At 45.4% G+C, this 25,160-nt stretch overlaps 1 protein-coding gene and 1 long non-coding RNA gene across 4 annotated transcripts in view; both read right to left on the bottom strand.

Moving 5' to 3' along the window:
• The window catches only part of STK24 (serine/threonine kinase 24), a 108,644-nt gene extending 93,970 nt beyond the window's left edge, over window positions 1-14,674 (bottom strand). Inside the window, exons 1-2 of one of the 2 annotated variants that reach the window (XM_027115949.1) lie at window positions 14,657-14,674; window positions 9,261-9,317 (exon numbers count right to left, since the gene is read on the bottom strand). In XM_027115949.1, the coding sequence (XP_026971750.1) occupies window positions 9,261-9,317; window positions 14,657-14,659 (60 nt within the window). In that variant the 5' untranslated portion in view covers window positions 14,660-14,674. Of the gene's footprint in view, window positions 1-7,983; window positions 8,383-9,260; window positions 9,318-14,656 lie in introns of those variants that run through there. The other variant, XM_027115948.1, reaches the window with a different exon arrangement.
• Window positions 14,675-14,714: 40 nt separating this feature from the next.
• LOC113625417 (uncharacterized) lies at window positions 14,715-20,967 on the bottom strand. 2 transcript variants are annotated; one of them, XR_003434667.1, is made up of 4 exons: window positions 20,840-20,967; window positions 20,634-20,729; window positions 14,832-15,051; window positions 14,715-14,754 (listed from the first exon to the last, which is right to left on the bottom strand). It is a non-coding gene; the product is annotated as an uncharacterized LOC113625417 (long non-coding RNA). The 2 variants fall into 2 exon arrangements; XR_003434668.1 differs by lacking the exon at window positions 20,634-20,729.
• Between the last annotated feature and the right edge of the window lie 4,193 nt (window positions 20,968-25,160).

The following is a 25,160-nucleotide window of genomic DNA, read 5'->3' as shown; positions in this document are numbered from 1 at the left end:
GTGCCTCCCCAGGAAAGGAAACTGAAAGCATGTTCTCTGCAAAGGAACATGGAGGGTTTCAGGAGCAGGAGAGAAACTACACGGGGCACTGTGCCCGCTCTCAGAGCCTTTCCTCATCCAGAGCGAGCCTCAGGTGGGAGGAGGGACCACAAGCGGAGGGGACGCGGGTTTGTGCCCCGGTCCGGGAGGATCCCTCATGCCGCGGAGCGGCTGGGCCCGTGAGCCATGGCCGCTGAGCCTGCGCGTCCGCAGCCTGTGCTCCGCAACAGGAGAGGCCACAACAGTGAGAGGCCCGCGTACCGCAAAAAAAAAAAAAAAAGCGATAAGAAACTGACATAAGCCGTTCCTCACCTCTCATGCCCACCAGAAGCGCCTACATCACTGGGGTTGAAAAAGCCCCAGTCAGGGTTCAGACTTCCAACCAGCTTGTCCCCTACTCTGAAATATGAGTGGACATTCAAGGGTGGCCTCTACCACAAAAAACAGAAACCAAAACCAACAGGGGGGCAAAGGGGCCGTGGAGGAAGAGAATCTATTCCGAGGGAAAAAACAACATAACTACAATTAACATACTCAGGGAGATGAAAGCAGATATTTCAACTGAAACAAGAAAGCAACAACATTCAGAGAATCAAAAAGAGCCCTCACAATTTAAAAAAACAAGAGCAGAAATGAAATACTCTTTGGAAGAGCTGGAAGATAAAGTTGAGACAATCTCCCAGAAAGCCAAGGAGAAAAGACAAGAGATGGAAAATAGGTTTCAAAGGGTAAGAATACTTGAGGACCAGTCCAGAAGGTCCAGCATCCAAATAATAAAGGGTTTAAGAAAGAGTGAACACAGGAAATGGGAGAGGGAAGGGAATCAAAGAAACAATTCAACAAAAAGACGTGAGTTGTCTGATTAAGGACCTATGAAGTACCTGTCACAAAAAATAAAAGAAGACCCACATCATGATGAAACTTCAGATTACAAAGAAAAAATTCAGATCTTATGAAATTCAGGAAAAATGAAACAGCTTACATGCACAGATTCCAGTATCGGTGTGGCGTTGCATTCCTCAACAGCAACACTGCAAACTAAAACACAGTGGAGCTGCTGTCACAATTCTGAAGGAAATAATTTCCACCCCATGACTAAACGCCATGCCAAAATATCAATCGAGGGGAAAGGCAAAAATAAGAAACTTGCAGATACCCAAGACCTCAAAAAAACCTATCTCCCATGCACCCTATTCACAGGAAGGCCACTACAGGATATGCTCCACCAACACAGTCACGGAAACCAAGAAAGATGGCAGGAGGCACAGAAAACAAGCCATCCCGAGAGAGCAGCCCAAGGAATCCCGAAGATGAAGGCAAAGAGGATGAGGGATGGCAGAGGGGATGCCAGCGATACAAGTTAGGAGGCTCAGAGGAAGGAGTCTCCCTCCAGAGGAGGGAAATGGACAGACAGCCTGTGTGCCTCACCTGAAATTCCCAAGAGGAGGTTTCAACAACTGGCAGCGGGTTTGGGGTTGAATAAGTTATAAGTGCTGCTACAGAGTAAATGTTTATGCTCCCTCCCCAAAATCATATGGTGAGACCCAACCCTCAATGTGATGGAGGTGATCAGGTCATGAGGGTGGAGCTCTCAGGATTGGGATTGCTGCCCTTATAAGGAGACCTCCCAGAGCACCCCCTCCCCCTTTGCCCTGTGAGAACACAGCCAGAAGCAGGCCCTCAAAAGACTCAAAATCTGCCACAGCCTTGATCTTGGGCTTCCAAGCCTCCAAAATTGTGAGAAATGTTTGTTGTTTAAGCCACTCAGTCTACAGCATTTTGTAACAGCAGCCCAAACAGACTAAGACAATTACATTTCCAAAAAAATAAATAAATAAACTTCCAAACAAGATTTGAAAAGTAATCCTGGTTTACTCATGGCTGGCTGGGCTTAGTGTTTCCACAGTCACGTTAATGTACACACGAATCTAACTGAAGTCACCAACGTTAAGTGCACTGGGCACAGGGAGGGGAGGGACACGGGAGCGAAGGAGGCAAGGACACGAGAACTAAATCCTCATCTTCAGGGTCCAAAGTCTACTGACAATGCCTGAAACTAGGGGAAAAAGAAACAGCGATTTTTAAATGCTCTTTGTGAACAAAGAAGTAACAACAACAACTGACAGCAAAGGGGATGGAAGGGGCTGCCTTCGGAGGGGGTGAGGGGAGGAAATGGACGCCAACGGCAAGGAACTGCTCTCTCCCAACAACCCTCACCACGTGCATAACTTTTCAAATAAAAACTAAACAAAAGTCCTAAGTAATTAATAGAAGACAAAGGATGTGGACCTCCACGGTCCTTTCAAATCTTAGGGCCAGAAAGTCTTTTTAAAAACAGGAAGAGACTTGGCGGGAAGATAAACACGGGCTACGTATTTGGTAAGCATTAATGTAAAACTCCAAAAGTTCCCACAATGTATTCAGATACCAACAGGGCTCCTTCTATTGACCAAGACCCTCCTGAAAATATAACGGAAGGTCTGTAAGTGGACAGTGCCATCCCCAGGGGGGCTGCACACCAAGGGCCTTTGTAACACACAACCGGGATGCTTTATGCCTTGTCGCAAGCAAAGGTACACCTCATCTTATTTTCCCTCCTCTAAATCTTGGAAACCAGGGAGCCATTTAGGATTAGGAAACGCGGCATCCCCCCAGGAGCCAGGTGCTGTAAGAGCTCTAGTTTTTCTCTTTCTCAAAGCATTGAGCTCTGAGAGTTTGAAAAGTATTGCACTGCAAAAAACGGGACTTACGGCAGGGAAACGACCAGTCGGATGACAGTGCTTGACTCTGAGTGGTAATAGAGGGGTAAGAGTCCACTTCTATTTCCTGCGCTCGTACCCGCCGCAAGATTCCATTAATGATAACAATGCTGAGCCCAAGCACCAAAAAAAGCCACAGCACGACTGGGTTGGGTGTGGTCCACTTCCTGTAGGTATGGAGTTTCCCCGCAGGCAATTCTGAATCACAGGGAGAAATCACCCGAAAAGAGAGCAACGCGGCCCGAGGATCCTCAGGCTCCTGGACCCTGGCCTCAGGGTGGCTGTAAAGTACACTAGGAAGAAGCAACAACGACCAACAGGCTCATTTCTTCAGAAACGCCTCACACTGCATCTCGCACCAAAGTCCTAGAAAAACTGTTCAACTCAAAAGCTGTGTCAAGTCGCATCAAATAAGTAAACTCGGCTCCACACACCAGAAGAGTTAACTCAAAGATGACCACAAAAATGACAGAAAGGAACAAGAAAGCAACGGTGCCACTTGCCCGTAACTACCCTCCGCCGGGACACGGTGCTGCGTTAGCTGCCTAGAAAAGTCTAATCTGACCAATTTCTACTTGAAGGTCACTGGTTGTACGCGAAATACTATCAAGAACATTCCCTGATACGGGATTAGAACCAAAATGTCCTGGACTCCTCCAAGGTGTTTTCTATTTTAATCTTCTGACGACCCTCCCCCTCCCAAACTGACTTTAAGCAAAACAAATTCTTAACACTGTTAAATTTTGGTGATAGAGAAGAGGGAATATGAAGTCTTGAAATGCGTATTAAAAAAAAAAAACACCTTAAATATAGGCTACTAACAATAACAGAGAATGTGTCTTCATTTTCCTTACAGCATAGAGCATGGGAAAAGGTCAAAAGCAAGGGGCGTGAAGGAGACTAATAAGGACTATAAAATGTTGGCTAAGAGTTCACATTACAAGGTTTGAGGCAACCTTGCTGAAAGGTCCACCTGCGCTGCAGGTGGACACGAGACCCTCCCACCATTTCAGCCTCCTCCTCTCGCCATCCTGGGGGCCTCTCGCCCAGAGAGCCACCGCCGCCTTCCCAGCAGCAGCCAGCGCTCCCAGCATCCTTCCACCTTGGCCCACCACGTGCCCGGAGGAAGCAGCGTCCGGACAGTGCGCCGCCCTAGGCGGCGGGGAACGCAGGCCCCCTCCCCGGCTGCCGCCCCTCCAGCTCCAGGGCCCCGGCTGGGCGCCGCGAGTCCGCCCTCGCACCCCGCGCCCTGCTCTCTGCGCACCCCTCCCCGGCTCATCTGAACCTTCTCGGGGAGAGCACCCCAGTCGGCCCTCGCTAGGCTGCTGACCTCCTGAGCACCGGCCAGGAGGAGGGTCTCACCTACACCTGCCGCGGCTGCTGGGGAAATGCGCGGCAAGGACGCGGCTCCTCGCCCAGTCCAACGCTGCACTACCACCTCACAAATACCCTGAACGTCCACACCCGCGGAGGAAAAAGTACCAGAGCTCTTCAGGCAAGATTAAATGCAGCTGTCCTGTTTGTCTTCTCCTCCCAGATTTCCAGAGCGCACAGGTTTCCCCAGGGTAAGGAAGAGCACTGGAGAAAAGTTCCCAACTCACCCAAATTGGCCATTAAACGTCTCTCTCTCTCCCCACACAGAGGGGCATTCTCAGCAAAAGGTCTCTCCAAGCAGCCAGAGAAACGCAAAGATGATGTTAATAAAGTAGAGACTTTACGTTTTCCAGCTGTTCCTGTAAACGGTCTGTACTTTCAAATATGAGAATATCTTACATGCATGACATCCTCAAAACATGCTAAACTAACTCAGGTCCTGTCATACATGTTACATATCAAATTAGTGTAATTCAGTCAGCTGTGAAATCAATTTAGTTTTGCAGCAGCTCTTTTTTTTTCTTCTTAATAAAATGCATCACACAACAGTACATCACAAGTAGTGAGGATTAGGGCTGTCTTCGGAAACGTTAACTTTCAGGTCTTGATGTAAAATATATTTCTTACACGGGTCACGGTCCAGAAAAGGTTTCAAGTGACTGATAAAATTCCGTTATAGAAACTTACAAACCAAAATCTAATTCTTTTTAAATTACAACTTATGCAACTAAAAGCTGATGGATGCTGCTGCCTCCAGCTGAAGCTGAATTAAATCGAGAGAAGCAACAAATGTTCAGTGAAGGACAGGGAGTAGTTAAATCCACAACTCAACCGAATTTCTTTATGTCTATTCGTAGTTATTACATTCAGTTCATGATTTCTATTTTTTTCCCCCATGCTAATATGAAACTGGGTGGGAGGTTTAAAAAAAAAAAGAGGAAAGGCCCCTGGCAGCCTTCATGAAAAGGTTATTAAACAGGATCACTCATAACTCACTCAGATTTACAGTCATCAACCCTCACCGAGCACCCGGCACAACAGTGTTCAATAACGGTTGCTGATTGAACAAATAAAATACCGTATTTTAATTTCTTCAGCAAACCCAAGTTGGAATGAAATAAGCATTACTGTTTGCTAGAGTAATAATAAAGCAATAACACAGCATGGTGAGTAAGAGAATGGGTCTTGAGGGCAGGAAAGACCTGGTTTCCAATCACAACTTTGCCACATAAGGCACTATCTCACCTTGGTCAGTTCAGTCTCTGCTGGTTTCCACGTCTAGAAAATGGCATACATTACACCTATGCCTCAAGCAGTACCAATAAGAATCAAGAGGCATAAAAATGATTTGCAAGACAATGAAAATGATGTTTTCACTGAAATTATGCTGTCATTCAGGTTTATTTTTTAAGCATCTTTGCCTAGGCTGCCTGAATTCACTCTGCTGTCTTTCTGAAATTTTTAAGCCAACTCCTTACGAACCCTCATCAGGAGATGAGAGACGAAAAAGGGGAGGTTATGGGATGTATCGGGACACAGCACAGGAGGGTTAGTACTTCTTTCCTCCTGTTTTAGCCTGGAGAGCAGTCGGAGGCAGGTGTGCCTTTAATTTAATCCTCAACAACAACTCTGAGGAAGGCCTCCCTGGGCAGCAACAGCTGCTGATTCAAAGTAGGAAATAAATGTGCTGGTTGTTTTTCTTTGGGAGTGGAAGGGAGAGGGAAGGAATGTTCTTCCCCAAATGGCACACTAAAAACAATCATCATACAGTGTGTAGATGCACTTAAATACAGGGATGACTGTCAGAAGCCACCTTCGCGACCCTAAAACTGTAACGGCTGAAAATTTGGTTGTTTCAACCCAACAAAAATTTATCAGCCTTTCCACTGAGAAAGCAAAATAAAAACAGTTCCCTTGTAACACTACCTAGGAAATACATTTGGGAGGCCCAATTATTAAAAGAAATGTACCTTCTTTTCCCACGATTTAAGAATTCCGGCCCACACTCTTGAAGAAAAAAATTAAAAGGGGAGGACAAAAGGAGTGTTGAGACTAGACACCACCTGGTGACCATCTGATACTGACTTCAGGGCACCAGCCAGCGAGGCTTTAAGTACCTTTTTAAACTGATTCGCTTTCCACAAAAGCTGAATACCTCCATGGTAAGCTCTAAGTGAGGCAAGTGCGCTAGATTACAACCTGATTAACAGCATAAGAGTCTGTCTAAAGAAAGTACCCAGCAAATGTATTTTTTAATCATTACAAGAGGCCCTTCTTGCTCTACTGGTCAGAAATAATTTTTTACCCAGTTCACCCTGCCTTCCTGTCTCTAAATTCAAACCAAAGCAGGAATTTTTAGGAAATACCAAGAAACCACATCTGATTTTTACCTAGCGGTCAGCAGAAGCTTAGGTTTTAAATGCGTGTTGAGTTTAACAGCTCTTTACGTGAGATTCAAGGACAGTTTTCTTCAAGCACCGTCAAATTATTAATGTTAACTGTTACAACATTTTTTTTAAAGAGGTTACAATTCTGGTAACTCTGTGTTCTTATTTTTCTAGATATCAAACCTGAACAATGAAATCGAGTTTTCTTTTTCAGATTTAGAGGGAGAGAAAGAGAGAAATGCTCTCTCTTTAAGGAGGGGGCAGATTCCCGGCTCCTATGGAGTCCAGGTCCGAATACTGCACTTCTCATCCCTCAAGAGTGGGGGGGGGGGGGAGAAAATGAGCCCGTAGAACGCTGTAAAATAAATAGTCCACTGAGATACTTGTGTTTGTTTTCTTAAAGCTCCTCTGCTCCCTTACTCGGCTAACCCGGGAGAGCCAAACTTTAAAGACATTCCCTAGCTGTACCGTCAGATTTTAATCCTAAACATTTTGCCCCCATTTACGCGCTTACAAACATTACAAATTAGCCAAGAAGGGCAGTGGTTTTATCTTTCAAAGGGCTAAAAACTGTCCCCGATGGCGAAAAACCTTAAAGCATCCGTGTAAATTTGAAATTCAACTTCTCCCCCTTTACCCCACTCCAAAAAAAGTCACTGGGAAGCCAAGAGGCCACAAAGTGGCAACGGAGAGGATTTCTGGGAAGGGACTCAGCTGGATCCAATCAAGACTCCAAGCCAAAGCCCTGAGTCCCGGGATCCACACTCGAGTGCACGCTGTGCCATCGATTCCTTCTTCCAGAAGGGTTGAAGGCTCGCACTTTCCCCTCCATCTGCACCGGGAGGAAACGCGCGGAACAGACGCGCTGGAAGTGGAGCTGGCGGTGGCACCTTCCTCCACCCCGCCCTGCCTCCTCCTCCGCCCTCCGGGCCCGGGACTAGCCGTGGCGCGACCGAGGCCCTCCCCGCCCCTCAACTTTACCGCCCCCTCGCCGAGGGGAACCCGGGCCTTCACCGCCCCCCGCCCGCGCCGGGGCCCTGAGAGCGAGCCGGGCCTCCGAGGGCATTTCTCCACATCACTTCTCCCCGGGAATGGGCCGGCGCGGGGCCTGCGGCTCGGGAGGCCCCGGGGGGAGAGGGAAGCGAGGAGGGCGCAGCGGCCGGCAGCCCCACATCCCCCCGCTCGACCGCCGCGACTCCCGGCCGGCGAGGGCCGCCTCCGGGCCGCGGCCCCCAGGCCCCTGCACACACGCACCCGTGTCCGCTGGGCAGGGCACCCCGGGCGCTGCCAGCACGACGCGGGAGGCCGGCGCGACCCCGGAAGGTGCAGCGTGGTGGGGGGGCCGTGTTTACACCGCCAAGTTCCCCGCTTCCGCCCCGGCCCGCGCATCCCTCCCTCCCCTCGGCGGCCCGGTCCCTGCCTACCTGCATGCCGGGCAGGCCCGACTGCACCGGGGAGTGAGCCATGGCGGTCAGGACGGCCACTTCCTGGGACGGGACGGCCGGGCCGCGGCGATCCGCGCGGGCGACGAGGCCCGCGGGCCGCGCGCAGCCCTCGGGCGGCGGGGCCGGCCGGAGCCCGAGGCCACCCCAGCCCCCGTGGGTCCCGGGCCGGGCGGCGGGCTCAGGGGCGAGCGGAGGGCCTCGTCTCCATGCACCGCACTGGGGAGGGGTTGCCAGGAGCGCGGGGTCTCCCCGCGAGCTGCCGCCGCTGCTGCTGCTACTGCTGCTGCTGCTTGGCTGGAACCTGGCGGCCTGGGCCCGAGCGCTGGCCGCCTGGAGCCGGAGTGGACGGGCACAGCCGGCCGAGCCCGCGAGCGCCGAGCCCGGAGCGCGCCCCGCCCCGGCCCGGCCCCCGCGCCCGCCCCCGCGGCCCGGCCGGGGACCCCGCCCCGCGCTTCCGGGAGGGGGAGGAGGCTCGCGGCCGCCCGGCGCCCTAGGCCGCAGCCGCCTGCGCCGCCGCCTGCGCCGCCGCCTGCCGGAGCGGGTGGAGGTCCGCGCGTCTCCGGCGGGCTGCACCGCCTCGCAGCCGCCGGGGCGGGGCGGAGCGGAGCGGGGAGGTGGACGCGCGGACGGGTGCGGGGAGGGGGCCTCAGTTGATGCGACCCCCCGGCCAGTGGAGCGCGGGGACCGGTCCGAGCCGGGGGTGGGCCACGTGCCCATCCCGCCCCCCAAGTACGGGCCGGTCGGGCGCCCAGCGGGTCTGGGCGGTGAGGGCGCTGTGAGTACCAGGTCTTACTCTACCACCTCTCTCCTGCCCTTCACGCCAGCCCACCCCTCTCCGCCTGGCCCCGGGGCAGCGGGCTCCAGGCGACCTTCCAGAGGGCAGAGCCTCGGGCAGGGGGACCTCGGGAGGGAGAGTGCCCAGCGGAGCCTCAGCCAGTGGCCGGTTCAAAACTACCGGGGCGGAGCTTCTTCGGTGTCTGGGTGAAGTTTCCAGCCAACCCCAGGAGGAAAGCCGGAGGGGAGAGGCCGAGAGCTGTTAATTCCCGGTGCTTTGGCTACTGGAAAACACCCCGCTTGGAATGCTAGGAGCTGTAAACTTAGCTAAAAAGCGAGGGGGGTTGAACCCCACCATCTCTGGGCTCCGGACCAAGGCGGGGGCGTCCACCAGCGAGAAGGGAAAATGGGTGAGGGAGGGGCAAGGAGGGAGGGGCAAGGAGGAAGGGAAGACAATGGAAGGAAACCGTGTCTAGACTTACCCCTGGCCCTCTCCCGCTCTTTCGGCTGCCTCCACCTTTTAGCCACCTCTCCTCCAACTGCAGAGGAAAGAAATAAGAAGGAATGAGTCAGTGCTGCCTCCAGAAAGTAGTATTTTATTTACAACGACGAACAGTGGCAGCCACTGAAGTGATCTGCTTCCCAGGTTGCTAGGACCCCGGCATCTCATTCATGCCCATGAATGCCCTCATTGCACCATGGCTGGGCGAGTTTGGACGTACAAAAATGAGCCCCTGAGAGTTCACAGACTATTGGAAGAACCTAAAAAGTCCTCCACCGAAGTAAGGAGTGTTTATTCTATGAAGTGTCACTGTATTCAGAGTGCCCTCGTGTGCTCTGGATCAGACAAGGAGCGAGGTGCTAAAACGCAATCCCTGCTTTCCCTTTGGAAATATGCATGTTTTTCCGCGGCATCCTCCAGGACACTTTCAGATACCTTCATGGTTGTCACTGGTGCACTGTCTTCACTGAGTCCTGAAGCCCTGCCACCCCCAAGTACTATGAAGAGAATATGGCAGATACAAAGTTAAAGCATGAACCCTGATCCTTAAGAGCTCACCAGCTTGTGTAAATTTTGTGTACCAAAAAAATGGGTACATAAAGAGATGGATGGCAAAACAGGCAAGAGCATGAATATTAAAAGTTCATCATCTTCAACCCAGGAATTTTACTTACAATAACATATCGTAAGGAAACAACCGAGAAGTACAGGAGAATGGATAAAAAAAGATGTGATGCGGTGATATTTATGGTCATGGGAAAACTGGGAACAGATTAAAAGTCTAACAGAGATTGTTACTTAAATGATAATATATTCATACAGTCATTTAAAATGATGTACTTCAATATTTAGTAACATGGAAAAATATTTTCATTATATATTGTTAAGGAAATGGAGGGTACAAAGCAGTATGTATAGTCTGATCTCAAGCTACTTCATATGTATGAAGTTATATTTAAATATATATCACATACATATATATAATTTTATGTGTAAATAAATAGAGAAAAACCTGGAACTATCTATATATACACCAAGACTTAACAGTGCCTATCTCGAATTAAAGATGATTTTTTAAATCAGTAGTCATCCAATAGAGACCATCATGCTAAGAGGTCTCTCCTTAGCGTCAGCCGTCAGGCCAATAACATGGCAGCAAGATGAGGAAGAAACAGGACAAGTGGACAGAAATGTCTGGGCACTGATCTAAGGCAGTACCATAGGAAACTCAAAGAACCCTTGGGCCCACTTTGCAGTAGGCTAATTTCCAATGAAGGAGCCACGGGGGGCATTGAACCATAATAATCTGGGCATAAAAAGTATTCAGAATCCCATTTTGTATCCAGAGGCTAGTAGGGCTAAGAACACGTAGGTTACAATGGGATGGGATTTATCTGGACACAGTGACTTGCATTCATTAGCTGGTCTGTTTCCCTATACCCTGTTTATCTCCTCACCACAACTAAACTTTATTTCCTCCTTTGACCATATTTATACAGTTGAGCAGCATTCTCCTTGAAAGAGAAGAGAGAAAACAGGAGTTACTGGCTCTGCTCAGTCATATGCAGACGGTACCCAGTATGGCCCTGACAGTAGCCCTCTCCCTTTGTTTTAGCAGAACAGAGATGATTGACAGGGCCTGAGCTAATGATGAGATCCTGCCCAATTGTTCATTACATTCATTCAGATAGTAACACATTTTTTGAATGCCAATTTATGTCAGACATCTACTTCAGCGCTGGGCATAAAAACAACCCGAGCCTCACGTGCCTCATCCCACCCTGGGTGACATGGTCTCCCGGAATCCTAATTTCAGAATCTTACAATACCAATTGCTTAAAATTAGAGCCACGCTAGCCATGATTTCCACTAAGGAAAGAAGAGGATTATCCTCTCATCCTCTTCCTCTTGTCACTTTCCCTCCACTCTCAATGACAGTTACCACAGATCATACACTACTATAATTTCAGAAGGAGAGATTTTGAGGGTCTCCATAGAGATTATGCATTTCCTGGTCTCCATGGAGATGCTTACTAACCCATGGAATTATTTTCATCCCCTGACCCTCTTTGTCTTTTGTGTTGACTTAAAGACACGAATTGGGCAATGCATTGTGCTCTCACATATACTCGGGACCACAGAGGACGTTTGCATACCCCTCCAAATATAGAGCCCTTGTGTTTGACTTCCCCTAAGCCAGCTCATAGTCTCAGCAGAGCTCGAAAAGCTCAGCCGAAAACAAGAATTCAACAATCAGTCCCTTCACTTCTCCTTCGGAGTTGAAAAGATAAACACCCCCAAATGCCACTTCATAAAGAACAGCTAGACAAGTAGCACATTAGCAATTTAAATGTACAGATTAAAGAAAGGGACTTCCATTGGTGAACTTTAAAGAGAAATATGAGTAGCTTGGATAAGTAACTAACAGAAGGCTTAACAAATTTCTACACATGTTAAGCAGGTGAAGACACAAAAGAGGAAGACAGATAATTAAGACCAGCATAAAGAAGCATGTCTGGTCACAGTTGGATGACGCGACAGCGAGAAAATATATGCTAAAGCCCTAGGAAAAGATCCAGCTACCATTGAAGAATGGTGCAAATGACGTATCATTCTGTGGGTGCCGGGCTCAGAGGGCAAGCCCTCGCAGCAGTATCACTCTAAGTCAATCTGCCTTTGTTTCCTAGGGATGCCATTACAAAGTACCAAGGACTAGGTGACTTAAACGACAAAAATTTATTTCCTCACAGTCTTTTGGAAGCTAGAAGTCCAAGATCGAGGTGTCAGCAGGATGGGTTTCTTCTGAGGCCTCTCTCCTTGGCTTGTGGCTGGCCATTTTCTCCCTGTGTCCTCACATGGTCTTCCCTATGTGTCTGTGTATGTCTGTGTGTCTGTGTCCTGTTCTCTCCTTATAAGAACGCTCATCATATTTGATTAGGGTTCACCCTAATGACTTCAATGTTAATTACCTCTTTAAAGACTATCTCCAAATACAGTCACATTCTAAGATACTTCAGATCAAGATTTTAACATATGAATGGGGTCAGGGGACACGATTCAGCCCATAACACACCCTTCTCACTGTAAATGCATTTCTGGTCACCCACTTTAACTGGCTCCTCCAGGCTTAGCTCCATGAACAAGAATTTCCTTTTTCTTCTCCCAAGGCCTTTCTACACACTTCGCATTTCACATTTCTGCTCAGAAGCATTGCTTCATATTTCCTTGGGCGTAGTCCCTAAACTTGATCCTGCATAGAAACCAGAGCACTCATCTCCAATCGCTGGACAGCTGAGAACAGAGCTAGGTGTTTGCTTGGTAAAATATTTCTAATGAGAAGAAATCATCTGGAATACATGGCAATACCTACCAGAAAAAAAAGTTCAGTAGATTTTGCAGGGCGTTCATTAAAAGTAGTAAGCACTCATTTAAGCCAAAAGGTTGTGCTTTAATAAGGTCTGTTTTTCTTTTTAGTGCCTCCTTCACCCATGAGTATCACTGCACCTGGAGGTACAGTTCACCAGGAGGGTTGGAGTCTGAGCCCACAGCAGACGAGGGGACTTCCTGTTGTGTGTTCCTGGCGTGACAGTTCTAGGGGCTCACAACAGGGGGGCTTAGTCTCTCCAGAAGGACTCACTGGAACAGCCTCACTAGAAAAATTCTCATGTGCAATTTTGCCTGGCAGAGAGCCAGATAACAGAGCTTGTCACCCTCTGAATAGTGGCCGCTTGACCCCGCCAATCAGCTTATAGAGGCTTCCGTATACAAAGGCTCCTCAAGCGCTGTGTGTGTGTATTTCCCTCTCCCAAGGCTGGGTTTGCTTTCAGAGTATTCATAAAGGGCATAAATGAAATCATCCCCAGAAGGGTGATGTCATTCATCCTACAGTCACGGAACTGCAGCACCAGTTCTTAAAAGCCCTTGGCCCTGTTTTCTGACACAGAAGATAAATTGTAGAAAATGATTTTAATTTTCACTTCAAGCAGATCTAGGGAATTCTGTGCTTACGGAACATTGTATACACACACAAAGACAAAATGTGCCTATGAGTTGCAGGCAGTGGTTGCGGGCCTTAGTTCCGAAATGCACAGAACCAAGTATACTTGGAATCCTCATGAAAATACTGGCCTTACACTACCCTGTCATCAAGACTTTGCCGGCAAAAGGATAAGCATGTAGTCCCATACCTTGATTTTCCAGCCCAGATATATCTGCTTTCCTAAGAAGCTATGTTAGTGATACTATTAGTCAGAGATCCTTGAATAACAAGTGACAAAAATCTAGCTCAAACCTCCATAGCAAAAAGGGGAAATTTTAGCTCAGTGACGGAAATCCAAGCTTGGCTAAGTCAGGCATGGATAAGTCCAGGAGGGTGGGTTCAATGATAAAATCAGAGCTCTGTCTTTCTATGTGTCACTCCTGCTAACCTCTGCATGGCTTCATCCGCATATGAGTCCTCTCTGTGTGATGACAAGAGTCACTCTATATAGTCTTTGCAACCCCAGAAAGAGTGACTTTCTCTTACCCAGTGTCCCTAGGCCACATCTAGTGGAGGAACACAAATTAGTGCATGTGCACGTTTATTCTTGTGACCAGAGGACAAGGAGGGAGTTGAGGAAGATGGCGGAAGAGTAAGACGCGGAGATCTTCCTCCCCACAGAGGACAAGGAGACACAGAGGTGGAAGAGTCCAATCCCCAAAGCATGCAACATGGAAGGGGCAGTTTCCCAACGGAAAAAAGACTCCTGGCCTGATACATTCCAGCCCCTGACTGACCAGCATAGGCATGTACGCAGACATATACACACATACATACACTTGTGCACACACACATTCTCTTTTTCCATACATATAATTTCTTCTGTACTGCCCCCCAACGTGATACAGCCAACCTATGCGTATCCATCCATGTACTTACCTCTTCCCCAAAGCAGTTCAGCCCAAGTACCGTCTAGTTAGCCCATCCATTTCCTAGTCCAGACACTCTGGAGAATATGTATTCCTCTTTGTCAAGTCTAGATGTGGCTTTTCACAGCCCAGCTACATCTAAATGTTAAATCTATATCTAAATGTTAAGTTTTAAAAATAGAACTACCATATGACCCAGCAATTGCACTCCTGGGTATATATCCAGAAAAACCAAAAACACTCATTTGAAAAGACACTTGCACCCCAACGTTCATAGCAGCATATTTACAGTAGCCAAGACATAGCAACAACCTACGTGTCCATCAACAGAAGAATGGATAAAGAAGATGTGGTGTGTGTGTGTATATATACATATATATGTATATCCATGTACACACACACACACACACACACACACACACACACAATGGAGTACTAGTCAGTCATAGAAAAAGAACGAAATTTTACCATTCACAGCAACATGGATGGACTTGGAGGGCATCATGTTCAGTGAAATAAGTCAGCCAGAAAAAGATAAATACTGTATGATGTCACATATGTGGAATCTAAAAAATACAAGAAACTAGTGAATATAACATGTAAGAAGCACACTCACAGATACAGAGAACATACTAGTGGTTACCTTTTCATTCCATTTTCTGGCCTTTTTGTACCAACAGCCTCCTAAGTGTTGGGTGGTGGCATATCAGTAAGGCAGCTGTCCATGCCCGAAGGTACTAGCCTCTGGGCAGTGCCAAGGCACCCAGAGCCCCAGACCAGGGACCTCTGGTGAGAAGCACCCTCTTCTGTCCAGACCAGTGTGCCATGCCTACTGAGTCCAAAGTCTACACGTGATCCAGGTCCTAAATCATAAGAGGTGACAACTCAGCCAGATTCAGATCAGAATCCAGGGACAGAGGACAGTTTCAAGGCACGGGTTGGGGGGAACTGTACCCTAAATAAAATGGCACTGAGCAGACAAGAGTCCTATGCCCGCTGGGGCGGGGGGATTGGAGGTTTGCTCTGTACAGCCGCTTAATCTAGTAGCGGGGAAATCTCTTACTAAGTTCAGACCCTTCTTACAAAGGTATATGGATCAGTGGTTGGCAGACTTTTCCTGTAAAGGGCCGAATGGTCGATATTGTAGGTTTGTGGACCATACGACCTTGGTCACAGTTACTTAGTTCCACTGTTGTGTCAGCCGAGCAGCACAGATAATATGCATACAACCTAGGATGAATGTGTTCAGGGAAATGTTTACAAACGCAGCTGGCAGGCCAGATTTGTCCCCAGGGCCGTGGTCTGTTGAGCCCTGATCTGGATGAGTGACCTCGGTGAGTTGGGTGAGTGGTCAGACCACTGAATGGAGTTCAAGCAGTACAAGTTCAGGGAAGTACAGGAAGAAGGAAGAGGAAACTATAGCTACACCGCATGGCTAGATAGAGTTGAGACCAAGGAGCTATCCTGGACTACGTATTTTAAATAAGTCCATAATACTCGATTGTAGTTAAAGATAAAGGCAGGGTCCAAAATACATATATAACTGGTGAGAACACGAGAAGGCCAATTTCCATATGGAGGATTCAGGCCTTCTGGGAACACTATCAGTAAACCTTCATAATCAAAAGAGAGTCATAGAGTATCTGTGAAGAATCATGAGGTCAGAAGTAAGGTCAGGGTCCAAGTTTAGTTTCTTTCTCTTGTAATCCCAAGAGTGTTCCTGGTACGGAAGTAGATGAATCATATAATAAATACTTATTTATGTCAGACACAGGTGACTTTAGAAATTAAAATTCCATGATTTAGAAAGTGCTTAAGAATATAAGGAAACTGGCATTTACACACTGCTGGTGGAAGTGTAAACTGGTTTGATTTTCCTAGAGGGATCTTTAGTAATATAACAAAAACCTTAAAATAGTCATACTTTAAAATTTTTATTTCAAATAAAATATTTTATTTCAAGATGTTATAATTAGGGAATAATTACAACTACTTAGGAACGTGTACATGAAGATGTGCATCCTACTGCTGTTTATAATAGGGAAAAAATAGAAACAGTTGACGTGTCCAATTATGAGAGTTTGTCTAAAAAATCATGATTTACCTTAGAATGGTATACATTCTATGTAGTGATTTTAAGCTATTGTGTAAATTAACACTGACATGTTTACTAAAGCTATACATGGTTCACATAAGGATAAGTGAGAAAAGTAAGTTATAGGAATGGAGGTGTGACATAACCATTTTTCATTAGAATATAAGTAGAATTCTGCTCCTGGCAATGGCTCACTAGGTTATTTCAGAACAATCAGCTGTTAAGAATGACTAGAAAAGCTAGACAAATTAATTACTAGATGAATTAATAAAGAAGACAAAAATCCCATGTGTTGGAAATTATCAGAGAACTAGCAAGGCAATTTGTAGGGCCAAGATCCAGAGGAAAGAGGAGCCAAGAGAGGTGAACCTGGCATCTGGAGCTGCTTTTCTTCTTGAGGCAATGGCTAATTTGGAAGAGACAATTTAGTGGCAAAAGAGCAAAACAGAGGTTTGGCACTTACACAGGGCCAGGAGGGCAAAGTTTAGATTTCAGTGCCCTCTTAGGAAGTGAAATTCTGGCAACAATCCAGACTTTTTTTTTTTTTTTTTGCGGTACGCAGGCCTCTCACTGTTGTGGCCTCTCCCGTTGCAGAGCACAGGCTCCGGACGCGCAGGCTCAGCGGCCATGGCTCACGGGCCCAGCCACTCCACGGCATGTGGGATCTTCCCGGACCGAGGCACGAACTCGTGTCCCCCGCATCGGCAGGCAGACTCTCAACCACCGCACCACCAGGGAAGCCCCAATCCAGACTTTTGATTGGGACCACAGAAGCACTACCTCCTAAGAATAAGGGTGAATCAGAAATAGCCTAAATCTCACAAGGATTAAGTCTAGCTTCAAATCAGCTCAGTAAATTAGCCTAAGATGTTCTGTCCTAGCCTTGCTCCGTGCCAGAAGTAAACATAAATCCTTTCTGAGGTAGATACCATCATTTAGAGTCTCAAACCATCTCTACATTTCTTTCATAAACAACGTATGGCCCTCAATAAAAAAAATAACCAGGTATAGTGAAATAGAACTTATAGAATATAACTAGGCATACAAGAAGGCAAGACTTGACAGAAAACCAAGAGAAGAAATATACCAAAAAAATACTCATAGGAGCTATCTCAGTGATCAGAATGAACATTAAAATAAATATAACTAATATTGTCAAGAAATTAAATGAAAAGATGGAGAATTTTCTAGAAAACTGGAAGCTATAAAAAATAAATCAAGTAAAAAATTCTAGAAATAAAAAATATAATTGACATTTTTTTTAATTGGTGGGTTTAAAAGCTGATTAGAGGGGACTTCCCTGTTGGCACAGTGGATAAGACTCCACACTCTCAATGCAAGGGGCCTGGGTTCAATACCTGGTCAGGGAACTAGATCCCACATGCATGCCGTAACTAAGAGTTTGCATGCCACAACTAAGGAGCCCACCTGCCACATAAAATAAAAGAAAGAAAAAGAAAAAAAAATACTGACCGTTTTTTTGGGGGGGGGTTGTTTTTGTTTTTAATTGAGGTATAATTGATGTATAAACAACCAGTTTTATTTATTAAAATTCTTCTGATCCCAAGATAAAAGAAAATGAGATTTAGATTTGGTTTAAGAATATCCTGGAACTAAAAGTAGTTAAATAGAGAAAATGATGGATTCTTCTCTCTGGGTGGCCTTTCAAAATAGAGTGAGTGTTAAGTGTGGTCTTCCCGAGGGCATGGCTGTAGACCAGAACACCTCTTAAGATTCATTTTGCATCTACGATCCTATAGTTTTCCATATAAGGAGGGAGATACATTCAAGGAACTTCTTTCATAGTGAGTTTACTTTCCACATAGTGGGCTGGTGGCTGGGAATAATATATGTAATCATGTCTTCAGGGCCTCACAGTCTATGCAGGTCATATAATTATAGATGAAATGTGATAGAGTAAATGCCATTCACTCCTCCATTAACAACTGTGAACTGTACATGCATAGGTCAGACTCTAAATAAGAGACTGGGCTATTGCAGTAAACAAAACGAAATGTATGCTCTCATGGAGTTCACATTCTAGTAAACAATTATATAACACATCAAGTGGTGATAAGTGCAGTGAAGGAAAAACAAAGCAGAGTAAGGATAAGGAATGATGGTGGAGCTCATGGTACAGAGCATCTAATTTTACATGGGCTAGATGCACAAGGAAGGCCTCTGTGTTTGAGGACACTTGGACAGACGCCTGGATGAAGTGAGGGAGTAAGTGATCCATGTGGCTTTTGAGCAGTCCCGGAAGAGGGAGCGTGCTTGGACCATGCCTGAAGTAGCAAGGCCAGTGTGGCAGAAGCAGGATGAGTAGGCAAGAGAGAATGTAAGTGATGAAGTAGCTTGGAGCTGGTCACGTAGGGACTTGTGGTCCATGATGAGGACTTTCGAATTTGTCTTTGTGAAATGGAGAGTTTGGAACAGAGGCATGATAGGATCTGACTTAAGTTTTAAATGAGTTTCTCTGGCTTCTGAGTGGAGAATTGATGGTGAAAAGGCAATTGTGGACAAGACCATGAGAAGACTCTTGCTATTCTCTCAGCAGGACATGATAGTGGTTTGGACCACGAAGGTATTACAAGGAAAAGGGAAAAGGGATATAATTCTGGATATATTTTGAAGGCAAAGACAATAGGATGTTAAGGGAATAGACATGGAGTGCAAAAAAATAGAGGAGTCAAGAATAACTCCAAGAATTTTGGTCTGAGAAACTAGGAGATTTGAGATGCAACTTTTACTGAAACAGTGGTAGTCTTGAGAAATGCAGTTGGGTTAGGGAATGGGTCTCTATGAGCAGAATCAACTCACTGTCCTTTTAATACAAAGGAGGAAGCAACTAAAAAGACTGAGTTGGGCTTTCCTGGTGGCGCAGTGGTTGAGAGTCCGCCTGCCGATGCAGGGGACGCAGGTTCGTGCCCCAGTCCGGGAGGGTCCCACATGCCGCGGGGCAGCTGGGCCCATGAGCCATGGCCACTGAGCCTGCGAGTCCGGAGCCTGTGCTCCGCAACGGGAGAGGCCACAATAGTGAGAGGCCCGCGTACCGCAAAAAAAAAAAAAAAAAAAAGACTGAGTTACGCAGGTAACCCTTCAGAATGGATGGGTTTTATTTTAATAGTGTCTGCAAATTATGCGTACCACAGAGAGTTTGTAACACTAATGATATCAAAAACTACTTGCTATTGATTTTCCTCAAATTTCTCTTTTCTTCATTGTTGCATTTTAATAGGGTCATAATTAATGTTCAAACCTGTAAACCATTTTAATTCATAAACATCCTTTACTACTTTCCTTAAGTATCACTCTTTCTGGAAGGTTTTCCCTTGCCTCTTCTGTTAGGGTTATGTATTCCTCCTGTAGAGTTCCACAGAACCTTAAGGATCCTTCTATCATATTCCTTACCAAATACACTGTATTATCATCATCTGTTTTTCTGTCAGATCAAACAGACAGGTCAAATCATGTTTATGCCTCAGGACTTGTAGCTGACTCAGGGCTTAGCACTCAATAAAAAATGTGGGAAAGGAGGACAGGCAGAGTGGGAAGGAAAGTGGGAAGGGTCTAGAATGTATTGTCTCTCCATCACCTGGAGATTATTTCATTGCAATAGGTCCACCTTGTTTTAATTCACTCCCGGTCCTTTGGGGCAGGTGAGATGTGGGTGTATTCTAGAAATGTCCTACTGTGGTTAAGTGGAAAATTATAACATGATAATTTCTGGAAGCATCTTACCATCTTCCCTTTGTTGCAATTGTATTAAAACTAGAATTAGAGATCAGAGCAGTCCAGTAGAACTTTCTCTAATGAGGGAAATGTTCTACATCTGTGCTGCGCAACAGGGTAGTCACTAGCTACCTATGGTATTGATTACTTGAGACATGGCTAGTGTGACTGATGAACTGAATTTTAGATTTTATTTAATTTAATAAATTTAAATTTAAGTAGCCACATGTGGCTAGTGGCTACCATTTGGATAGAGCAGTTAATTTTGCACTTAATACTGGAAGTTGTATTTTCTAATTTTCTCACTTTACAGGTGAAGAAACTCAGCCTTAAAGAAGCTATATTATTTGCCCAACTTCCTAATTTCTTGTACCAAAACGTGTTCCTGGTATTGTCACTAGTCATTCCTAATGTGACCTTTGTGTTGAAATCTACTTCCTCCGTAGAAACTTTTAATTTTCAGATTAGCAGACCAAACAGCATTCCTTACAGACTAGTAATTAATAAAACACTTTAAAGGAAAAAAAAAAAGACCTTAAGCGCAACTATATTTAGAAAAATGTGATTTTCTCCATAAGGGATCTTAAGAAATTATTATGATTATAATAAATTACATACCGTGGCTCATCTGATGATTACTTTTCTTAAGTAGAATCATTTGTTGAAACTCAGAATTCATTGCACATAACATTACTCCAGCGGTAAACTGAACGCCTGAACAAAGAACCCAACTTCTGAGGCTTTATAATCATCCCTGAATAATAATGAAGTGGGGACACATAACAAGTGGAAAATGACCAACCATAAAAAAAAATCATACCTACCTCCAAAAGCCCCTCTACATTCTGTACAAATATCTTGGGAACAAAGGGGTTGGAGTTGCATGTGTAGGTGATGGTGGTCAGGCAGGAACCGTGGAGGGCTGGGGGGAGGCGAGGAATTGTCTCTCTTCTCCTGTAATAATAAACACAATTCTTGGGGACCTTACTGTGTCCCAGGCCCCATAGCCCACAGAATGTTCTTTTCAGTAGCTTAAACTAAACTCTGTATCTCTTTGGACTTTTCTTGCATATCCACCTGGCAAGTCTCTAATCCTAGATGAACCAGATGTCCATCTTCTCCCTCTGGCACCTGGGAAGCAGAGCACCCGGTGTAAATCTCACTGCGGGGTGGACTGGCTATAGACCTAAGATCACCGGTCTCAGATGGGGCCCTAGCGCTCCCTGTAGACCACCTCTGCGACTCTAGGCGGCCTTTCTTCCCACTTCTGGCCCATCGCTCTTAGCAGATGACCTCCTCGCCTGCTTCACCGAGAACAGATGCCATCAGATGAGAAATCCCTCAGTATCTCACCTCCGTGTCTACAAACCTATTGACATTGGCCCCAGTCCTCTCTTCCTGTTGCAAGAGGGGACGTGCCCTTCCCCACATCTAAGTCTATTTCCTCCAGCCCTCCTCTCTTTTCAGTGACCTTATGCTATTTATTGTTCTCTATCGATTCTACGTCATCAGTTTCTCTTTGTTCAATATGTCCCATCAGCTTTTAAACACACTCATGTCTCTTCTATTTTAAAAGATACAAAATCAACCTCCCTTCGACCCCAGGTGCCGCTCCAGCTACCATGCCAACTGTCTCTCTCCCTCCACAGACAACCTCTTGGAACTGTGTTCTACTTCCTTACCTTATCCTCCCCTCCCAGATCCCCCCAATCTGGCGTCCACCCACACCACTCAGCAGATCCCTCCGATCTGTGGACATTCCCCCTGCTCTGCAGAAGCTGCACTAAATTCGCCAATGACCGAGGCAGATGTATCTCATGGGCAATTTGAAGTCTCTCATCTTTTCATTTTAGCACCTGACATTGTTGACTATGTTGCCTTCTTGAAGCCTTCTCTTCTGTTGGCATCTGTATCATATATTCTCTTGGTTTCCTCTTACCTTTTAGGTTTCTCTTTCTTATTCTCCCCAGTGGACTCAATCTATTTCACCAAACCTTTAAATACTGGAAGCTCTCAAGGCTCAGTTCCAGGCCCCCTCATCCTCTTACTCCTCTTTGCTCCCTTGGGTCCATTATTCCATTTAGTCATCCTGGTGGCTCCCAAATTTATATCTCTGGCCCTCTCTTTTGGGCTCAAGACTTGTAATTCCAACTATTCACCTGTGATTTCCATTTGGATGTTTGCCAAGGTCAAGATCTTCCCCCACAAGCTTGCTTCTCCTCCTGCGTTCTCAGCACTGACTAATCTGATCACACAAACCCACTCACTCAAAAATCCCTGGCCCTTGCATCTCCTTCTCCTGGTTAATCAGCTGGTTCCGTTATCCTATCCTCTACATTGCTTTGAAGTCCATCCATTTCCTCTGTCTTTGCTGTTACTGCCCTGCTCTAAACCCTGGCCACTCAAGTGTGGTCCATGACCAAGAGCATCCTATTCACCTGGGAGCCTGTCAGAAATGCAGCGGCTCAGGCCCCATGCCAGACCTACTGAATCCAAATGTACATTTAATAAGACCCCATGTGATTTGCATGTATATGAAATTTAAGAAGCACCTCTCTAAACCACTACAATTTCTCCACCTGACCGCGCTGCTTTGACTCTGGTCCCTCCCAACAGATTCTTCACATAGCAAAACAAATCACGTCCCTCATATACTAAAAGCCTTTTAATAGCCTCCCATTTTTCTTAGAATAAAGTGTATTCCATATAGTGTTCCTTTTATATGCTATGGTTTAAGATATTGTTTTCCTTTGTCCAACTTTCATCTTTATTGTATCTCTTTTAAGATAAGAAGTATTTTGACAGCCTTATTTTTTTCAAGTACTTTAAATCAAGAAAGGTTTCATTTGATTTTGTCCTTTTTTGTATGAATACTATAGTTGCATTGCAAATGGGACTATTTCTCAGTTTATGTAGTTAGTTAATTCATGTAATAAATGCATGTAAAAAGCCCTCAAGTATTAAAGAAGTGGTTTTCTTTGCAAAATGCCATAAATTATGCTCTGAAAGCTTAAGAGAAACCCCTTTGGATAAAGGATCAAAATCCAAATGTTGTAAGTATGGAAAATAAAATTCTTTCTCGTTTTATTTTTTTATGAGGAAGACTGTACCCTGGACACGATGGCCATTTCTTTGAAAGAACATCATCTGATATACCCAAATATGTTGAAAATAGGTTCAGCACTCTGTTTCAATCCTGTGTCAAATGCCAGTGTGGACAAGTTTTTGTTGTCATAGGTAACCCACAGGCCTTTGGAAACAAGCACTACTATCGAGTCTATAAAATTCAATTTTATAAAAACCCTTTCACTTGTTCAAACATAAAAATGGAGTTTGGGAATAGAAATATTTCATAGAATATGAAGTACAAAGAATATGAATCCAAAGTACAAAATGCATTGCAGATTTTCCTCAAAAGCTCTCTATACCTTATCATTTGCAGTCAGATAAGAGATACTGCTGATAAACTTTAATTAAGTTGTCTGGAATGCAGGCTGAAATCACCAGGCAGCCCACCTTTCAGGAAGCAGAGTCCAAGGTACTTCGAGGAAGACTGAAGGGGCTCCCCAGAACGTTTCTGCTTTATTCAAAGCGCTGGATAGCAATCATTGGTGGTGTTACAGGGAGGTACTGTCTTGCCTTGGAGGGCCACAAGCAAAGGCAGGATTTTCTAAAGACAACATCAGAAGGGATGACAGTGGCTTCTGCAAAGTAGGGATCAAAGATCCTGAAACTTGGGGATGGGCTTGAAAGGACAGAACTTAGGGAAGAAGGGGAGAAGAATCAAAAAAAAAAAAACACCCCAAAACAGCAAAGTAAGAGAAGCCAGTTACAGAGGATAACATATTGTATGAGTCCATTTATATGAAACATTTAGAGTAAGCAAGTCCATAGAGACATAAGATTATTCGTTGCCTAGGGCTGGGAGAGAGGGATAGAGGGATTAGGGGTTGATGGCGAAGTGGTATAGGGTTTCTTTTTGGCTTAATGAAAATTCTAAAATTGGTTGTAATGATAGAATATACGAAAAGATACTGAATTGTACACTTTATTTTTAAAATTTTCGTAACATCTTTATTGGAGTATAATTGCTTTACAATGCTGTGTTAGGTTCTGCTGTATAACAATCAGCTATATGTATACATATATCCCCATATCCCCTCCCCCTTGAGTCTCCCTCCCCCCCCATCCCACCCCTCTAGTTCATCACAAAGCATCGAGCTGATCTCCCTGTGCTATGCAGCTGCTTCCCACTAGCCATCCATTTTACAGTTGGTAGTGTATATATGTCCATGCCACTCTCTCACTTCATCCCAGCTTCCCCTTCCCCCTCGCCATGTCAAGTCCATTCTCTATCTCTGCATCTTTATTCCTGTCTTGCCCATATATTTGTACACTTTAAATGGATGAATTTTATAGTATGTGAGTCATATCTCAACAAAGCTGTTAAAAAATAAATTAAAATAAATTCTAAAAAAATACCCCCCCAAAAAAAGATGAGGAAGAAAAAATTTAAGATATTGAGTAGAAGTAATAGGGATGATTGTTTCTTATGAAGCATATACAGCTATTTCTTGATTTTTTTTTCCAGGTTAGCTATCTACCATTGACTTCCTGCTATAAAAGATGAAGTTTCCATTTCTTACATACCACCCCCCATGCACATGTACACTTTTTCTTCCTCGCCCTCCCATTAGAGCTGTACTGTAATTTTTGGTAAGGTCAATATTCAGCACTGATGACTCTCAAATTTATATCTCCAACAGAGTTCTTTTTGGAGTCTGGACCATATCCAAGTGCTTACTAAACGTCTATACGTTAATATCTAGTAGGCATCTCAAACTTAATTTGTTCAAAACTGAGCTCTTGATTCCCCTCCAAAACCTGCTCCTCTTATTGCATTTTCCGTCTCAGTAAACGGCAATACCATTTTCCCAGTTGCTCAAGTCAAGAACCCCGGAGGCATCGCTGACTTCACTTTTACTCCCTCATCCCTTATCTGATCTGTCAGCAAACCCCTGTGGCTCTACCTTCAAAATATACCCAGAATCCAACACCTTCTCACCACTTCCACAGTACACCCATGTCCACCCGCATCCCCACCCAACGCCCCAGATCTAAGACACAATAGCTCTCCCTTGAATC

The sequence above is a fragment of the Aethalodelphis obliquidens genome, unplaced genomic scaffold, assembly GCF_003676395.1.
Source record: "Aethalodelphis obliquidens isolate GAN/ISIS:26980383/991018 unplaced genomic scaffold, ASM367639v1 scaffold15, whole genome shotgun sequence".
In the NCBI taxonomy this organism is placed as follows: domain Eukaryota; kingdom Metazoa; phylum Chordata; class Mammalia; order Artiodactyla; family Delphinidae; genus Aethalodelphis; species Aethalodelphis obliquidens.
Note: the sequence above shows the minus strand (reverse complement) of the source record. Positions and strands in the feature narration are given on the sequence as shown.